This window comes from Stigmatopora argus, chromosome 7, assembly GCF_051989625.1.
Source record: "Stigmatopora argus isolate UIUO_Sarg chromosome 7, RoL_Sarg_1.0, whole genome shotgun sequence".
Taxonomy (NCBI): Eukaryota; Metazoa; Chordata; class Actinopteri; order Syngnathiformes; family Syngnathidae; genus Stigmatopora; species Stigmatopora argus.
In genome coordinates, this window is record NC_135393.1 from 2,356,838 (window position 1) to 2,376,904 (window position 20,067).

General features: G+C 43.6%; 1 protein-coding gene across 2 annotated transcripts in view; it reads right to left on the bottom strand.

The window, feature by feature from the left end:
• LOC144078141 (gamma-adducin-like) overlaps positions 1-18,558 on the bottom strand; it is a 39,983-nt gene extending 21,425 nt beyond the window's left edge. For both annotated transcript variants that reach the window (XM_077606380.1, XM_077606379.1), the window contains exons 1-6: positions 18,430-18,558; positions 14,716-14,865; positions 11,009-11,152; positions 10,726-10,824; positions 6,186-6,362; positions 5,871-6,122 (exon numbers count right to left, since the gene is read on the bottom strand). In XM_077606380.1, the coding sequence (XP_077462506.1) occupies positions 5,871-6,122; positions 6,186-6,362; positions 10,726-10,824; positions 11,009-11,152; positions 14,716-14,865 (822 nt within the window). In that variant the 5' untranslated portion in view covers positions 18,430-18,558. The remainder of the gene's footprint in view (positions 1-5,870; positions 6,123-6,185; positions 6,363-10,725; positions 10,825-11,008; positions 11,153-14,715; positions 14,866-18,429) is intronic.
• Between the last annotated feature and the right edge of the window lie 1,509 nt (positions 18,559-20,067).

The following is a 20,067-nucleotide window of genomic DNA, read 5'->3' on the forward strand; positions in this document are numbered from 1 at the left end:
ATGGCAGTTTTTCCCCTACTGATTAGTTACTTGATTCAGACTTCCTTTCCACACCCACACCAACTAACAAAGGAACCATAAACAATTGTTTGTAAAACAAGTTGCTTTAGAATTTAGAACATGGAAATACAGTACAGACGCTCCCCTACTTACGAACATTCAACTTACGAACAACGGTACATACGAACATGTCTGCAAATAGCGTTTAAGTCCAAAAATGTTCGCAAGTCCAATTTTGTATTTCGCCTTTTTCGGAGTAGTACTTCTTTCCGCCGCTAATACCGACGCCTGGCGCTGTGAGAGCTCAGCTCACCCAGCATCTACCTTCTTCTTCGTTGCAATGCGGAAGTGCGTGAATGTATCTCCAGTGTGCAAAGAACCTTTTTCATTTGTATCATTAAATATCTCATGCATCTAATATTGAATATGGTTGGTAAAAAGCTAAAGGCTTCTATTGAGGGAGTTGCAAGGAAGAGGCAAGCCATTTCATTTGAAACGAGTGGCAATAATAACGAAGCTTGATGCGCGTGAGAGTGGTGAGCGTTGCACATTCAGTACCATTTATAAACAGAAAGATCAAGCAGCAGGACCCAAATATTAAACGTTGCACAAAGTTTGCAAATCAATTGAATGATGCCATACAGTGCTACCGCATCATTTATGATGAAAAAAAGAAGAAAACTGTGCAATTGTCATTAGGTCGCTTCTTTTGGCCAGTTTCTAATACACAAAAATTCAGTACAAACCAATGCGTGTTACTTATACAAGCCTTAAACATACAAATGCACTTATATAAACCTTCAATATACTTATATCGGCCTTAAACATAAATTATAATACAAAATATAGCACTGAATCAACTTACAAACAAATTCAACTTATGAACAATCGCTCGGAACCAATTGCGTTCGTAAGTAGGGGAGCGTCTGTACAGTAATACCTTGAGATACGAGCTTAACCCTAGAATGATAACCCTCTATTTCAGGGGTTACCTTTCACGCTTCTGAAATAGAGGGTTACCATGGTTACCGGGGAAAAAATGGGTACCCTTCATTGCACCGTCTTGCTTAGGACCCGTTTTTCCCCCGGTAACCATGGTAACCCTCTATTTCAGAAGCGTGAAAGGTAACCACTGAAATAGAGGGTTACCATTCTAGGATTAATGCATTCCGGGATTGAGCTCGTATGTCAATTTACTCGTATCTCAAATCATTTTTTCCCATAGAAATGAACTAAATACAAAATAATCCATACAAGTAAAAATTTCGGGCAAATATTTATCTTGAGATACGAGACAAATTTTGATATACGAGCATACAGTGGACGCGAGAGGCTGCTCATAAGAACATCATGGGCACTGTCTTTCTGGTCGCAACTCCCTCGACGGAGCATTGCATTTTTTCAGTGGTTTTTTTCCCCCGTTAGTCAGCACGAATGGCGGAGCGATCGCTAAAGAGAAGTATATGTATACTACTTCTCGTTGGCAAGTGGTCGTGCGTTATCCTATTGTGAGGACATTTGTGTGCGTCATTTTCGGAATATTTTGAAGGGAATACAAAAGCAAACAACCCTCGATAGTTTGCATCTGATAGTCAGGGTGGAGGCGGAGCAAATAGAGCCAACCCGGGAGAAGAAAGGTATCAAAATATCAAAAATAGAATTAAGTTCAGTCTAAGGGTAGATTCAACTTATTTTTGAGTGTCTGCATCGTAATCGAAGTTCATTTAAATTTGTTTGTGTTACGAGTGCGTTGCCGTGCAGAAAATCTCCCCACCCCTCTCTGCTCCTCTCTCTCTCCCCTCCACGAAATCCGTCTAATTTTAGTACTATTAAACATCATAACCACCAGTTATTTGTTACTCTGTTAATAGATGTCGAATTAGAACAAATAGAAATGTTTTTCCAATTAAATATCCTGTTTTTGGTGGGGTTTTTTAGAGGGTTGGAATGAATTAATTTGTTTTTAGTTCATTTCTATGGGAAACGTTCATTTGAGATACTAGAAAATCGACATACGAGCTCAGTCCCGGAACGCATGAAGCTCGTATCTCGAGGCACCACTTAAGATATGATAAAAATGAGATGAAATATAATCCCTTACTCAACCACCAGACGGCAAGACCATAATACACCAGAATGCTGTATTCAACTACTCATCACTTTTCCATGAGCCTCCTGATAGTGTTTGTGTTTACTCGCCTGGCTTTGAGGGATCAATTCCCGCTTGGTGATATTATTGGGAGTGCAAATGGTGTCTGTGTCTCTGTATCCCATACGGCTGACTGCCGACCAGACTAGGGTGAGTGAATCTTTCGCACAAAGTCCGCTGAGATAGTCCTCAGCAATCCCTGTAACCCTTGCGAGGATTTACGGTATGGAAGATAAATGAATGAGTGAACACTTTTCTATATTGACCGTAAAACCTCTAATAGAACACCACTATAAAGGACGGATTGAAAGATACAGCGCCATAGAACGCCACCTCTTATTAAACGCCTATTTAAGAAATTCTTCTATTTTGGCAGACCGGGGTGGTGGTTCCCCTTTAAAAGGGGGACCAGAGGGTGTGTTCCAATTATCGGGGAAACACACTCCACAGCCTCCCCGGGAAGGTCTATTCTGGGGTACTGGAGAGGAGGGTCCGCCGGGAGGTTGAATCTCGGATTCAGGAGGAGCAGTGTGGTTTTCGTCCTGGCCTTGGAAGAGTGGATCAGCTCTATACCCTCAGCAGGGTCCTCGGCGCGGCAGGGGAGTTCGCCCAACCATTCTACATGTGCTTTAAGGACTTGGAGGTGTTCGACCATGTCCCCCAGGCAGTGTTCTGGGGGGTACTCTGGGCTATGGGGTTCCGGAACTCCTGTTATGCAGGGTCCGGTCCCTTAATGATCGCTGTCAGAGTCTGCTCCGCGTAGCGGGCAGTAAGTTGGATCCGTTTCCAGTGGGGGTTGGACTCCGGCAGGGCTGCCCTGTCGCCGATTCTGTTCATCACTTTTATGGACAGAATAGCTAGGCGCAGCCGTGGCGTTGAGTGGTTCCGGTTTGGTGGCTTCAGTGTTGCATCCCTGTTTTTTGCAGATGATTGGATTGGATAACTTTATTCATCCTGTATTCGGGAAATTTCATTGTGACAGTAATAGAGGGTGATTAGACAGAACAACAAAGCAAAAGCACAAAGTACAAAGCAAATAAAAGTAAATGGGATCATTAAGAATCACTAAATCAGATCATTAAGACAGAAAAGCAGCAAAAACACAAAACGAGCAAGAGTGGACGGAGCTACCGCCGCCGTCTGCCACTTGAACGGCGCCATCTTGGTTGCGGTAGCTAAAACGGATACAGACTCAAAAAGACGTTATAAAGTTGGACAAAAACTGGAACCACAAACAGGAAGTCTTCCACAAGATGGGGAACTTCTGCAGACTGTGACCGAAGTAGAGAATATGCAGATTCACTCTTCCAAGCTTATCCGCACAGTTCCTCAGTAGTCTGGAGCTGAAGACAAAGCAGCAGAGCAGGACTCCGCTTCCGGCCTGGTAAGCGCCGACAGCTCTTCCATCTTATTCCATGATGAAATGGTTGGTCAGAAGCGTTGCTTCTTCTCCCAGTACTTTTGTCCAGCTCCGAATTTCCAGCGGGATTGAGGTGTTGCTCCTTCTGCTGCGTATTGTAACAGCTAGTCCCATGTGTGTGACAGCGTAGGCATAATTGATGGTTCCAAAAAAGAAGTGGCAGAAAGAAGCCAGGCTAACAGAACAAAGAAAGTTGTAAAAACATTAAAGTAAAAATTATAAAGTACAAAGTAAAGTAAAAAGGAATGTATTAAGAAATATCAAAATGTAATTAAAAAAAGATAGAAGGGCTGTAAAACATGAAAAACAAATAAGAGTGGACAGAGCTACTGCCACTGGCTTCCGCGTGACGGCGCCATCTTGGAAAAAAAATGTGGTTCTGTTGGCTTCATCAGGCTCTGATCTCCAACTCTCATTGGAACGATTCGCAACAAGTGTGAAGCGGTCGAGATGAGAATCAGCACCTTTAAATCTGATATCATGGTCCTCAGTCGGAAAAAGGTGGCATGGGGGTACCTTGGGGTCTTGTTCACAAGTGAGGGAAGAATGGAAAGGGAGATCGACAAGCGGATCGGTGCAGCATCTGCAATGATGCGGACTCTGCACTGGTCTGTCATGGTGAAGAACGGGCTGAGTCAAAACGTAAGGCTCTCTTTTTACCGGTCGATCTACCTTGCTACCCTCATCTATGGTTACGAACTGTGGGTCGTGACCGAAAGAACGAGATCAAAGAGATACAAGCGGCTGAAATGAGTTTCCTCCGCAGGATGTCCAGACTGTCTCTTAGAGATAAGGTGAGAAGGTTGGTCATCCAGGAGGGGCTAGGAGTAGAGCCCCTGCTACTCCGCATCGAGAGGAGCCAGAATACGGGATGAATAAAGTTATCCAATCCAATCCAATGAGTTGGATCGGGCATCTGATCAGGATGTCCCCTGGACGCCTCCCTCGGGAGGTGTTCCAGCCACGTCCCACCGGGAGGAGGCCACGGGGCTGACCTAGGACACGCTGGGGAGACTATGTCTCCCGACTGGCCTGGGAACGCCTTGGGATACTTCCAGAAGAGCTGGATGAAGTGGCTGGGGATAGGGAAGTCTGGGCCTCCCTGCTGAAGCTGCTGCCCCCGCAACCCGACTTCGGATAAAGCGGGAGAAGATGAGATGATTTATGGCTAAAATCGCCATTCTAGGTGTAAGACGGAATAAAATATTTGTCGAATTACACAATTCATTTTAAAAGCTTGGAAGTCCCATTCTCTCACGTTTATATTTAGACGCTAGGAAATCTCAACTTGCATATCCTCATCTCATCTCAATTTCTGAACCGCTTTATCCTCACTAGAGTCGTGGGGGGTGCTAGAGCCTATCCCAGCTGACTACGAGCCTGAAGCGGTAGAAACTGAATTGGTGGACAGGCAATTGCAGGGCACAATTAAAACGTAATGCTTGTAGAGTCGCCATGTTTAAATTTCCGCTTTCCCATAAAAAAAATGCAGGCTTCCGCCGTAAAGTCGCCGGGGTTCACATTTCTGAGAAAAAAAATCCACTTTGACCGAGGTTCCCGGCCTTGCCTCCAAACACAGCACAAAAGACCATCAACTGCCCCTTACCTATGCTGTCCAGTACAGACGCTCCCCTACTTACGAACGCAATTGGTTCCGAGCGATTGTTCATAAGTTGAATTTGTTTGTAAGTTGATTCAGTGCTATATTTTGTATTATAATTTATGTTTAAGGCCGATATAAGTATATTGAAGGTTTATATAAGTGCATTTGTATGTTTAAGGCTTGTATAAGTAACACGCATTGGTTTGTACTGAAAAAAAAACATTTAATAAAATGGAGAGAATATGTACAGTACTGTAGAGAGAGAGAGAGAGAGATTTATGTATTAGAAACTGGCCAAAAGAAGCGACCTAATGACGATTGCACGAGTCGTACGGTGTTTGTAAGGTTTTTTGGGGGTTTGTAAGGGGAATCATAATCATTTATAAGGGCAGTTATCGGCAGAGGTTGACAGGTATGGTAACTTGTCCTTGTCATTATCCATTTCACCTCTTGTCATCTGTTGCCTTGTGTGTCACCTACCTGTTCATGTTTCGTGTGCATAGAAGTCCTATATGCATCTACTATATGCATACAGAAACATTTAAAAATTTTGATGAGAAAATATTTACTCCTAATACTTAAGATGCCATTGAAAGCGCTCAACATCCAATCTATTTTTTCTGGTTGGGCTATCTGTCTCTACCTTAAAAAGCAGGATCAATGGCACCCAATTACTTCGATGAGTGCATCAAACTTACTGTAGTTGTCCTGTTGTTGTAACGCTCATCTCCACCTTCCACATTGACCTTGGTGTAGCTGTTGGGTGAGTTGAGCCATCGCGTCTTCTCCCGCTGCTGCCGCTGCTGCAGGAACTTGAACGGAAAACGTGTGGCATCTACATCCTCTTCAATCATGAACGCTGTGACAGTGGCGGGGATCTCCACATCGCTTTTGTGCTTCGGCTTCTCGCGTATGATGGGATGGCGATAGGTGTAACCTGTCCTGTACCCCTAAAAAGGAAAAATTCAAAGAATTCAGAGTGATATCAAAGTGAAATACACCATTTGACTTACCAGGTTATCCAGCATCCTCATTAGTGATTCAAATTCCAGTTCGCCAACCTTCCACTTGTATGTACTGCTCATGTTTGCTCCAACTGTGGAGGCTACGCCATACACTTGTGATTTGTATTTCTCCTGATCGAGGACTATCAGGTTGTCTATGCTGCCTGCACAGGAGATGGCATTCACCTAAACACATCCAAAAAGAGATGTAACCTCACGCAACACACTTAACAGGTGTGCTCTTACTACTAGCAAATATGACAGGAAAATATACAGTTGTACTTTTACTTGCAAAATTAATTCGTTCCAGAAGTAGTTACGTGATTTAGATTCTTCGGAAGTAGAGACGCAACATCATACCTGTCAACCTGGGCCAATTCCTCCCCGTATTAATGATTGGAATTCCCCGTATTAAGCAATAGAAAACCGTACAAATGCAACGCGGCACATATTTACTGACATAGGGTGCACGTAAAAGTGTTATGGTCGTGCCGCGTTGTCGTGACGCGACCGTGAATGTATTCGGACCCAAGCGCTATGACTCATAGCTGCTTAAATAACGAAACAGGAAATGATTTAATCATTTCCTGTTTCGTGTGAAAGGGGAATGCGTGTGCGCATATCATGCTTAAAGCATGACAATATTAGCAGTTGACGATGACCTTTTCGTCTGCTACCAGTGACCGAGACGATCCGGATTAGAGCCGAAATGCGTAAAACGAGATCAGTTTTACAAAAAACGTACTTAAAAAAAATCCCATACAAAAGTTGTTATACGGCGTACACAATTTGAAATGATCAAAAAACGTATAAAATACGGGAAAAACGTATAAGTTGACAGGTATGCAACTTACATGTAATATACCTAATTCGTTCCAATGATTCCAAGGTCCCCAATATTGTCCCCGAAACAAGAAGAAAAATGACAAAATTACAGTGGTACGAGCTTAATGCGTTCCGGGACTGAGCTCGTATGTCGATTAACTCGTATCTTAAATGAATATTTCCCATGGAAATGAATTAAAAACAAATTAATTCGTTCCAACCCTCTGAAAAGGGTATCGAAGATAACTCAAACCCTCAGATCCATACAGGCACAACTCGCGCCCTTACCTCACTCACAGAGTGCACAGTCAACCCCAGCCGCTCCCAAGGTAACACCGGTATCGCCGCACCGCGAACCTATGATACCACCACCCGCCCCGTACAGTGGGAACTTTGGCGCATGTCAGCAGTTCTTGGTTCAGTGCCGTTTGGTATTTGAACAACAATGCCTTAACTACACCACGGGCCGAGCCAAGATCGCTTACCTTATCGGCTGTCTTCGAGATAAGGCCCTGGCCTGGGCGAGCGCCGAATGGGAGCGGGGCTCCCACATATGCACCTCCTACGCCGAATTTACCGCGGAGATGTGAAAGGCCTTCGACCGCCCGGTGGGCGGCCGGGAGGCAGCTGGGTGCTTAAGAGCTCTAAAACAAGGCGTCCTGAGCGTCGCCGAATATTCTGTGGAGTTCCGCATTTTAGCCGCCGAAAGCGACTTTAAGGAACGGCGCCCTCCAGGATGCATTTCTGGGGGGGCTGAATATGGTGATGCAGGAGGAGGTGGCGTGCCGAGACAAGCCCAAGTCCCTCGACGCGCTTGTGGAATTGCCTATCAGGATCGATGGCCGACTACAGAGGCACCCAGGGCAGCGGCGAGGTGGCTCGCACGTGGGCGCCGTGGGTGGACTTTGGCGCCTGCTTCCGGTTTCCCCCCCAGCGGCTGCGCCTTCCCCTCCCTTGGTGACGTCAGAGCCTATGCAAATAGGTCGCGCTGGGCTGTCAGAGGAGGAACGCTCACGACGCCGCCAGTTTTTCCTATGCTTTTATTGCGGCAAGGAGGGCCATCTCTCAAGAACATGCCCTCTCCGCCCGGTAAAAGCAAGTGCTCACTAATAGGAAGGGAGGTCATGGTGAGCCTGGCTATTGGGGAATCCTACCGTCGTTTTTTGCTGTCAGCATCTCTTTCCTGGGGGGGCACTCACAGCACCACCGCTCTGATCGACTGCGGAGCGGACGAAAGTTTTATCGATCGCTCCGTGGTCTCTAAGCTTGGCATCGGGACTCGGGCTATAGATAGACCCCTAAAGATAACGGCACTGGACGGGCGTACCTTAGGCAGAGTGGAGCGACGGACGGACCCTGTTCTACTCCGCCTATCCGGGAACCACCAGGAGATGGCGTGCTTCTATGTCTGCCCGGAGGCGACTATTGTTCTGGGCCTTCCGTGGTTGAGACGGCACAATCCGGTGATCAGTTCAAAAGACTGCGAACCCCAGGGAACCAAACCACTTCAGGCCGGTAGCATTAACCTCTCACCTGATCAATACATTGGAGAGAATCATCCTCAATCACCTCGGCCCCCTGATGAATGCAGAGCTGGACCCTCTGCAGTTCCCCTATCGTCCGGGCATTGGTGTGGAAGATGCTACCACCTACCTGATGCACAGGTCTCTTTCACACCTGCAGAACACGGGAAGCATGCTGAGAATGATGTTTTTTGACCTTTCCAGTGCGTTCAAGACCATTCAGCCGGTCCTACTGAGAGGAAAACTGGAAAAGGCTGGAGTAAGGAACCACCTAGCTGCATGGATCATCGACTTCCTCACTGACAGACCACAATATGTGAGACTCCAGGACTGTACGTCTGATGTGGTAGCTTGCAGCACGGGGGCCCCACAAGGCACAGTGCTCTCCCCACTCCTCTTCTCCCTCTACACATCAGACTTCAAACATAATACAGACACCTGCCACCTCCAGAAGTTCTCTGACGACACCGCTATTGTTGGACGAGTGACGGACGGGAACGACCTGGAGTACAGGGGAGTGATCACAGCCTTTGTTGACTGGTGTAGGCAAAACCACCTCTACGTCAACACCAGTAAGACAAAGGAAATGGTCATCGATTTTCGGAGGAATCCTCAACAGACCACTCAGGTGAACATCCAGGGTACAGACATTGAAATCGTGGAGAATTTTAAGTACCTGGGTGTTCACCTCAACAACAAACTAGACTGGTCCACAAACATAGATGCCCTGTATAAAAGGGGCCAGAGCCGCCTCTACCTACTGAGGAGTCTACGGTCCTTTGGAGTGTGCCGGACACTGCTGAGGACTTTTTACGACATGTGATGCCATCTACAGTGTTTTATGCAGTGGTCTGTTGGGGATGCGGGAGCACGGAGAGGGACAGGAACAGGCTGAATAGGCTGGTCAGGAGGGCCAGCTCTGTTCTGGGCTGTCCTTTGGACTTTGTGGAGGAAGTAGGATAGCGGAGGATGCTGACCAGGATGATGTCCATCATGGACAGCACCTCCCACCCCCTGCATGAGTCTGTGGAGTCCCTCGGAAGCTCTTTTAGCAATAGACTGCGGCACCCTCATTCCAGGAAGGAGCGCTTCTGCAGATCCTTCCTCCCATCAGTTGTCAGGCGAAATTTCCCAAATACGGGATGAATAAAGTTATCCAATCCAAGAGAGCAGCAAGCTAACATAGTTCTGCTCAGGCATACTCATCGATAATACTTGCAAATACTCAAAGCTTGAGTTTACACACTTAGAGAAGGTAAAGAAATTCAATCACTCTTCGAATAGGATCCGACAGCCGTTTCTGGCCACCATAAAAAATATCAACTCTCTACTTTGGGGGAAATTTTAGATTTCTCAGTGTGGCCTATGTGAGTAAATATGTCCCGTGTTACATTTGTACGGTTTATTATCTCTTAATAAGGGGAATTGCAATCATTAATGAGGGGAGCAATTAGCCGAGATCGACAGATATGTTTTATCTCAAACGGTTTTGAGATCAGATAACTAAATTAGATTTTGACTTTATGGCAATGGTCAAGTTATAATGTATGTAGATTTTTACAGCATGAGAAATGTAAGGTGTGGCAGAGGGCGTAAGAAAATTAACCCACAGGTGTAATACAGTAATCCCTCGAATATTGCGGCTTCAACTATCGCGGTTTCATGACATCGCGTTTTGGGGGGGTTAATTATTTGTTTTTGGTATGTTCATAAAAATGTGAAAATCCACGGTGAAATTCGCAAGCCAAAGCCACTCCCCTGTCCTCTGCTTGCTACTAGGACTCAGCACTAGAGTAAAAAATATATCTATATTTTTTTGTAAGTTCATAAAAATGTTCAAAGCCACGCTGAAACTCGCAAGCGGAAGTCACTCCCCTGTCCTCCACTTGCTACTAGGACTCAGCACTGAAGGGTGACCCTACTTCGGGGTTTTTTGTTTATCGCGGCCATGTCTGGTCTACATTAACCGCGATAATCGAGGGATTACTATATTAGGAACATCAAGGAAGTAGCAAGAGCGGAATATATTCTTAATCATTTTACTACTATTTAACTACCATAAATGATACTGTTAATAATATACTGCCCAACATTGAGAGAAAAAGAAGCTGCTTCTCTTAGCAATACTTCATTGCATTATCCATACTGTAAAAAAAAACAATCCTACATATTCCAGAACAAGAATCCTCTTTAAATAATACCTGGATTTCACAGGCATATTGTGCATTATAGATATAGTGAAAGGCCTCTTCCACAGATTCACCAAGAGCAACGAGGCCATGATTCCGCAGCACCAGAACCTTTAATACATAAGCACAGTTAATTAGATGGGAATATTCAACAGTTTTTTTTCTAAGTGCACGTTACTGAAAGTTTAAAGTAAATCCAAATGAGTAGGACAGAAAGGAATATTAATGTATTGAACCACACAACGCTCTTTAACAGCTCTTAGCTTTCAGCAGTTGTTTCGTAAAGTTCTGCTACCTTTGCTGCAGGCCCCAGAGCTTTTTGCACCTCTTTGCGCTCCGCTGGCTCATCCAGGATGCCTTGATAGTTGAAATATGCAATGTCACCCAGAATGAGGGCCTCCTGAGAAATGGGGAGGATGCCACATTTCATAGATGATACCTATTAGGAGGAAGAGGAAATTAGCACTAAGCATTCACAAAAATCAAAACAAACTTTCCTATCCTTATCCAATTTGCGGCATACAATTTATTCGCTGCTACTGATGGGAGAGCCGCCACTATTAATCGACTAATATACAACTAATCAATTATCAAATTACTTGACTACTTTGACCTTGTTGACGAAAACATTTTCCAATTTCCTAATTTTTGAGCCGCTACGACCGACTAGCGACCAGTCTAGGATGTTGTCTGCCTTCCGCCCGATGACAGCTGGGTTAGGCTCCAGCAACCCCCGCGACCCTTTCGAGGATGGGCGGTATGGAAGATGAGTGAATGAATAATTTTTGACCCGCCTAAAAGTAAATATTGTTTAATATTATAATTTTTTTGTATATTATATTTTTAATTCTAAACATGAAAATAACATTCATTCAATAATTTTCTGTACTGCTTATCCTCACAAAGGTGGCAGGGGGTCCTGGAGCCTATCCCAGCCAACTACGGGCACCAGGCGAGGGACATCCTGAATTGGTGGCCAGCCAATCACAGGGCACAAGGAGACGGACAACCACGCACGCTCAAACTCATACTTATAGGCAATTTAGAATGTTCAAACCAACCTGGGGGTCCCACCTTCCACCTTCTCCTGGATTAAGGACTTTCTGGTCAACCAACCCCAGAACATGAAGCTGGGTTGCCACTTCTCATCTGCCCACACGCTCAGCACCAAGGCTGTGTGCCGAGTCCACTACTCTACACACATGAGCCACGCACCCTGAGAACATCATTGTGAAATTTGCGGACGATACTACGGTGGTGGGAATGATCACAGAGATGAGGTCCTTAGTCTTAGCGAGTGGTGCGCTCTCAACAACTTGGAGCTGAAAGTCTCCAAAACCAGAGAACTCATCCGGGACTTCCGACGGAACAAGGCCGCTCCACCCCCCTATATATCAACCGCGAATGTGTGGATTGAATGGAGACTTACAAATTCCTGGGGGTCTATATCTGTGCTGATCTCACTTGGGCATCAAACACCACAGCACTCATCAAAAGACATAACAAAGGCTACATTTTTTACTCAGAAAGGAGCAACTAAACACCAACCTGCTGAGGGTAATCAACACAGTCCAAAAGATCATCAACTGCCCCCAACCTCCACTGTCTACGATCTACAAATCCCGGTACCTCGGAAGGGCAAAGAGCATCATAAAGACAATATGTATACATGTAACCCTCTGGCAGGCGCTACTGGACCTTAGCAGCCAAGATAAAAAGACTCAACGACAGTTTCTTCCCAAGAGCCGTCACCATACGCAACTCGAGTTCTGTACCTAAAAGGACCTAATCAAGACTTACTGCTATCAAATTTGGTCCTTTTGGACCTACTTATTTAAGAGACCATTTATTCAATGTTGACCTCTTATCTATGTTGACTCATACTTATTTATTAATTATTATTTATCTGTTCATTTGTTTGTTGTTATTTGTGCACTTCCCTACTTATGTTGACTACTTATTATTTATTTGTCTGTTTGTTTGCTGTTTATTTGTGCACTTCGTGGTGAATGCTTCAATCCAATGCAAATGTTGATGTATTGGCACCAAATTTACAGAAAAGATAGGTAACTACCTTCTGTTTAACGAACACATTTTGGTTTTCTAATAACACATTCCATTTATTAATTATTAACGTATTACTGTTATTAGCACCTATTTAGTACAATAGCTCCCAAGCCGATAGACGTATTTACACCAAATTTATAGACAAAAATAGGTAAATACCTTGTGGTTAACGAACACCTTTTAGTTTTTCCAATACTATTTATTATTTATTAATGTATTACTATTATTAGCACCTAATATATTTAATAGCTCAAGAGACCAGCAAGCTAACATATTTCAGGTCAGGCATACTCATCGATAATACTTGCAAATGCTTAAAGCTTCAGTTTACACACTTAGAGAAGGTAAAGAAATTCAATCACTATTAGGATTTGACAGCCGTTTCTGGCCACCATAAAAAAAATTCAACTCTGTACGATGCACCGTTAGGATCCGAAAGGCATTTCTGGCCAACATAATGTCAACTCTCTACGATGCAGGGTTTGGACAAAAGTAGCGTGAGAATGTAAACATAAATTCCTGGGTGTCCACGTCACAGACAAGCTCTCCTGGTCTAACAACACCACGGCAGTGGTGAAGAAGGCCCAGAAACGACTCAATTTCCTGAGGGTACTCAGGAGGAACAACTTGGACACTAAGCTTCTGGTAACCTTCTATAGAGCCACTGTGGAGAGCATCCTGGCATATTGCATTACAGTGTGGTACGCTGGAAGCACGACAGCAGACAGAAAAGCCATGCGGAGAGTGATCGCCGCCCAGAAGATCATCGGCTGCTCTCTGCCCTCACTGGATGACATTGCCAGCCCTCGCTACCTCAGCAGAGCCGGGAAAATTGTTAGGGACCCAGACCACCCTAGTCACAACCTGTTCCAGCTGCTGCACTCTGGCAGACGCTACAGGTCTCACAAAGCACGGACAAATAGACTTGGGGACAGATTTTTTCCCCACAGCCATCTAACTTGCATTAGCACGACACACAATCCCTTCTGTGCAATAATTTCGGGGTGTGCAATAACAATGTGCAATATCTTCGATTGTGCAATATTTTAGAATTTACCTGGCCATGATGTGACTTTTTATATTTTTATATTACTTATGTTTTTTTTAACTGGGAAAACGCACTTTGTGGAGTAGCACCACCAATTTCGTAATATGCAGCCGTGTATGATGATAATAAAGGCTTTTGATTTGATTTAAAACATCCATCCATCCATAAATAACACTATCTATTCCTGCTCCCCGAAACACTTCATTTTCCTGTCGTGACCGAAAGACTCGGCGAGACACGATGGTGCTGGACGCGCTGACCCAAGACGCCTTTCCACGTCATTTACAAACGTAATTTTGGGAAGAATTTTCGCCAGCGAGTTTCCAGGTGCACAAACACACACACACCCATCCGTAAATCACGCTTTATAAGGATTAGAGAATAGATAAAGCGAGATTTATGGATGGGTGGATGTTTTATAACTCCCGTCACGACAGAAAAAAGGGTTCCGGGGAGCATCTACAAACTCGCTGGCAGAGCAATCAGCCACATGGTGCGTTTAGAGCACATCATGTAAAAACGACGATTCATACATCAACTCTGCTTTCAGCTGTAACAAATAAAAGTTGAGTTTACACACTTAGAGGTGAATTTCAACTCTCTACGTTGCACGGTTTGGACAAACGTAGCGAGAGAATCTTAACATACACACACACACACCCATAAATCACGCTTTATAAGAATTATAGAAAAACGTGATGTACTGAAGCCGCAAAGTGGTGAAGTATAACACTAATAGGTTTCACATCACCAAATACATCATCAGATGTGAACACCTATCATTTTGGAAGCCCCAATTGATTACGATAGACTTATATGATTTCCTAGGCATTACTATTATTGTTTCAGGTAAGTTGTGAATTGCGTCAGTGTTCGAACGAACTTACAGCAGCCGTGGCAGGGGTGTGAACGTGTATGATACAGCGGGTGTCTGGACGCATGGAGTAGATGGCGGCGTGGGGACTGAAACCGGGTGTATCGATACTCAGGTTGGTGCAGCCCTGATCAATCACTTCGCCGATGATGTTAACCTTCATCTGGGGAAGCAAAGCACATCACCTGGAGTCAAAAGACAACCTTACCATTCAAATAACATAACAATGTTCAATCTTTAGTCTTCATCAAAGTAAAACCTATTGGATTTCTCATATTTTCTGTTATCAACAGAAAAGGAAAACCAAATAAAGACATTTGTGTGTTAGGTGTGGAAAAACATACACAGAACCCTGATCTGAACCCCATCAAAATGCCTTATATATATATATATATATATAGAATATACATGTATGTATGTGTGTGTATATATATATATATATATATATATATATATATATATACACACACACATACATGTATATTCTCGCATATAAGCTGTATTTGTAACTAAAAATTGATGACTGAATCAACTTACCGTATTTTCACGACTATAAGGCGCACATAAAAGTCTGAAATTTTCTCCAAAATAGACAGGGCGCCTTAACATCCAGTGCGCTTTATAGATGGACCAATACTAAAAATTTTATCACGATAAAATAAAATAAATCCGTCGATAGGACAACTATGGCAAGCAGCCCCCGACTCTACTATTTACCCGTAGATAAAGTACTGCACAGTGACTGCTGGGATATGTAGTTTTTTTTGTCAATACACCCAATGGATTGTGGGTGCCGATCGGCATCAACACTAGCTAGCTACTATTTGCGAATGGACTGGCCTGGCGATCGGCATCAACACAGTTGCGAAGCATGGAAGACAGCCTTGGAATACTAGTTACGCTAGCTACTAGCTAGCTACCATTTGTGAATGGATTGAGGCCTGGCGATTGGCATCAACACAGTTGCGAACCATGGAAGACAGCCTTGGAATAGTTACGCTAGCTACCATTTGGGAATGAATTGTGGCCGCCTGGACAAACGTATTAAACTCAGCGTTTTCGATGGACAAATGTTCAATTCGGACACAGATAATGAGGACTTTGATGGTTTTGTGGGTGATGACGTTGTAAAATGGCTAAATAAAGTACAACCGAACTCAGTCTTGCTTCCGTTGCCTTTTTAAAAATGTGTTTTTAGCGTGCGGGTGTAGCGTGCATTTGGTACATGTAGCACCAAATTAGTGTGTTCGCCGTTGTAGTATATTGATATTATCAGGGCAAAGTTATCACAGCCGTCAACCTGGGTGTATTGACAAAATGACTATTTATCCCAGCAGTCACTGCGCACCGGAAATAGCGTCTGTGGCTGCTTTCGTAGACAGCGCTATTACGGTTTGATAATCATCCATAAATAATATATATATGCCATGCCTGTCTTCACGAAAAGTGGCAGGCAGCGCCGGGCTTCTTATGCTACGATTTGTGAATGGATTGATGGAAATGACGGTGACTGAGAACGAAGAGAGGGGACCCGCCCGGCTTTTTGGAAGGCTCGTTTGAGCAATTGTTTAATTCGGACACAGAAAATGAGGACTTTGAGGGATTTGTGGGTGATGATGATGTCAGTGAGTTGTAAAATGTCTAAATAAAGTACAACCGAACTCAGTTTTGCTTCCGTTGCCTTTTTAAAACATGTTTTTAGCGTGTGGGTGTAGCGTGCAAGAACTATATTTCCCAGCAGTCACTGCGCACCGGAACCCGGAAATAGGCTGCTTCCGGTAGCCAGCGCTATTGCGTTTCGATGTTCATCCATGTATAATATATATGCGTGTAATGAAACGGTGCCTGCTTTGTGTGTCTAAAATACAGAAATAGCACTCGTTACTGACACTGCGGCTTAAAATACAATGCGCCGAATAGTCGTGAAAATACGGTATATGTGCAAAACACTTACAGCGTTGCTATACTCTTTTTCACAAGTAGATGTTGGCAAATTAATATTTACTATTTGTTGGTTTTTTCTGTTTTGCAGTAAGAAAACAACCATAACTGGATGAATTACTAACTTCCATATGATATTGACCCTAATAATGTGCTTCTGATTCATACAGTATCTCGAAAATACCACGTGCAATCATTTTTCTTAAGATTTTCATTTCAAAGTAACACATTTGTACTCCCTATTAAAACCATGAATATGGAGTTGAAAATTGTAAATCACGGCGCGGACTTATATGCGAGAAATTGTAAAATTGTAAAAAAACGATTTTAAGGCAATTTTAAGGGTGTTGCTTATACACGGGGGCGGCTTGAATGCGAGAAAATACGCCATATATATAAAACATTTGAGTTATAATCATATGAAAAGACTTAATATCTAAATATAATCGGCATATTTAAAAAAAAATACTTTAAATACTGCACCCATAGTCAAAGAATAGTTCCTCTCTGTCTGGTATAAATAAATAAAACAGGTTAATGGGGAGTTTTTGTCCAAATCCTCCTCCACAGTCCAGACCTTGAAGGGCAGCCCCCTTTCAGCGAGGTGCAGCTTTGCATTCAGGATGAAGCAGTTTAAGAACCAGTCTTTTGTGAGGGCTTTCGTGGCACAGGCTTTCCAGTTCCTCATCCTGTAAACAGGCAGCAAGGCTATATTCTTCTTTTTTAAATCAGGAGGACGGTCGAATTTGTAGATTAAGGCTGGCTTTACCATGAAGCCAGCCAGCAGCATTTGCATGATGATGATTCACACTTTTTGTTCATCTTTGGCGCCCCACAATTGACTGGCGACCAGTCTAGTGTGTAGTGTGCCTTTAGCCTGAAGACAGGTGGGTTAGGCTCCAGCAACTCCCGCAATCCTTTCGAGGATGGGCGGTATGGAAGTCCATCTTTGAATACTAAGAATCTCTGGGAAGGCATCCTCTTCCAAAAAAGGCCAAACTCATCCATGTTAAAAACTTGCTCTGGAAGAAACCAACAATTCTCTTGAATTATGTGAGGGTACTTTTCCTCAACGTAGCATTTAGATGCATCTTGATCTGCCGAGGAGGCTTCCTCATACAGTGAAACACGTTGTAGACCATCCCGCGTCTTAAACTTTTCAAACCAGGCCTTGCTTGAAATAAAACCACTGTCTTCGTCAGGAGGTAAGCTATCGCTATCGCTTTGGTTCTAATTACGATGGTATCCAGAGGAATCTTCCCCCTACTATCCAACATGCAGACCGATAGGGCATGCTCCATCTTAACGATGATTTTTATGTCATCACTCGTGGTTACCACTCGCTTGGTGTTTGGAAAAGGATATTTTTGCCAACTTCCAAATCTTTGCTTCTTCTTTCTTAATGTAACGCACAATCAATTCATTAATGATGCCTTAGATGATGCAGGACGCTTAGGAAGCCTTTCAAAAGGCGATTTAAAATCCAAACAATGCTGGAAAAGGCTTGGCGTAGTCTTTGTGCGGGATGCGAAATGTATGCCACAAGATGACGGTGACGACCTTCTCGGTCGGCTGTTTGCATAATTCGGTGCATCATTGTTCTACTATGGTGACATTTCGCTGCTTCTTCTGCTGCCACCCATTTCAGCGCCTAAGAAGAAGCAGACCCTAACTTCCGCCATTTTTCATCTCCTGTCATACAAGTTTCAGCGTGAATTTTGACATTTTTTATGGACTGGACGTTCACCAAATCAAAATGGAAGCACCAGCCTCTCGGAGACTTTACCAGCGTTGATGCAGATGCCTCAGCAAATGAAAGTCCTCTGGGGATGATGAGGATATGATCTTGTTCTTTGCTGACTCGGGCCTTTGGAGAAAGAACATACAGATTGTATTCTTACATACACTATAGATAGACAAATTCAAACCAACAACACAATAATTGTAACTCAATACACTATTGTACAGTCGTACCTCTACTTACGAAAGTAATTGGTTCCAAGAATTTTTTTGTAACTTGAAAATTTCGTAAGTAGAGGTGAACTTTGTATGTAAATTCTCTAATTCGTTCCACGGTCCTCACACAACTACCAAATAAACCCTTTAAAATTGGTTATAGTGTCCCAATTTTGTATGAAAGATGTGAGGGAACACAAAAATGAGAGAAAAATATAAGGAAATGATTTATTAATGTCTTAAAATAAATAAAGCATATGAAAATGTGCCCTGCACGGCTGAAAATGTTTCCTTCTTGGGCCCGTTCACTTTGTAGTACATTTAAGACTTTTACGTGTGCCTAATGTGTGTGTGTGTGTGTGTGTGAAAATATGTGCCCCGTTACATTTGTAGTTTTTAATCGCCTAATAATGGAAATTCAAAATAAAATAACGGATAAGGAAATGCATTTACTTTTTGGGGGATTTTGTAACATGGTTCTTTTTTCGTAACTCGAGTCAACCATTTGTATATAAAAATTCATAACCTGAAACTTTCGTACCTAGAGGCATTCGTAAGTAGAGGTACAGTGGGGCAAATAAGTATTTAGTCAACCACCAATTGTGCAAGTTTTCCAACTTGAATAGATTAGAGGCCTGTAATTGTCAACATGGGTAAACCTCAACCATGAGAGACAGAATGTGGAAAAAAAAGAAAATCACAATGTTTGATTTTTAAACAATTTATTTCCAAATTAGAGTGGAAAATAAGTATGTGGTCACCTACAAACAAGCAAGATTTCTGGCTGTCAAAGAGGTCTAACTTCTAACGAGGTCTCCACTCGTTACCTGTATTAATAGCATCTGCTTTAACTCATTATCGGTATAAAAGACACCTGTCCACAACCTCAGTCTCTCACACTCCAAACTCCACTAAGGCCAAGACCAAAGAGTTGTCAAAGGACACCAGAGACAAAATTGTAGACCTGCACCAGGCTGGGAAGACTGAATCTGCAATAGGTAAAACGCTTGGTGGAAAGAAATCAACTGTGGGAGCAATTATTAGAAAATGGAAGACATACAAGACCACTGATAATCTCCCTCGATCTGGGGCTCCATGCAGGATCTCAACCCAGATAATAAGAACGGTAAACAAAAATCCCAGAACCACACAGGGGGACCTAGAAATAGGCCTACAGAGAGCTGGGACCACAGTAACAAAGGCTACTATCAGTAACACAATGCGCCGCCAGGGACTCAAATCCTGCACTGCCAGACGTGTCCCCCTGCTGAAGCCAGTACACATCCAGGCCCATCTGCGGTTCGCTAGAGAGCATTTGGATGATCCAGAAGAGGACTGGGAGAATGTGTTATGGTCAGATGAAACCAAAATAGAACTTTTTGGTAGAAACACAGGTTCTCGTGCAGTGCTCCCTCTAAGCTGCGCGCGTGCGCAATTGCGCACTACTCTCGTCTTCTCTGCGCAGCAG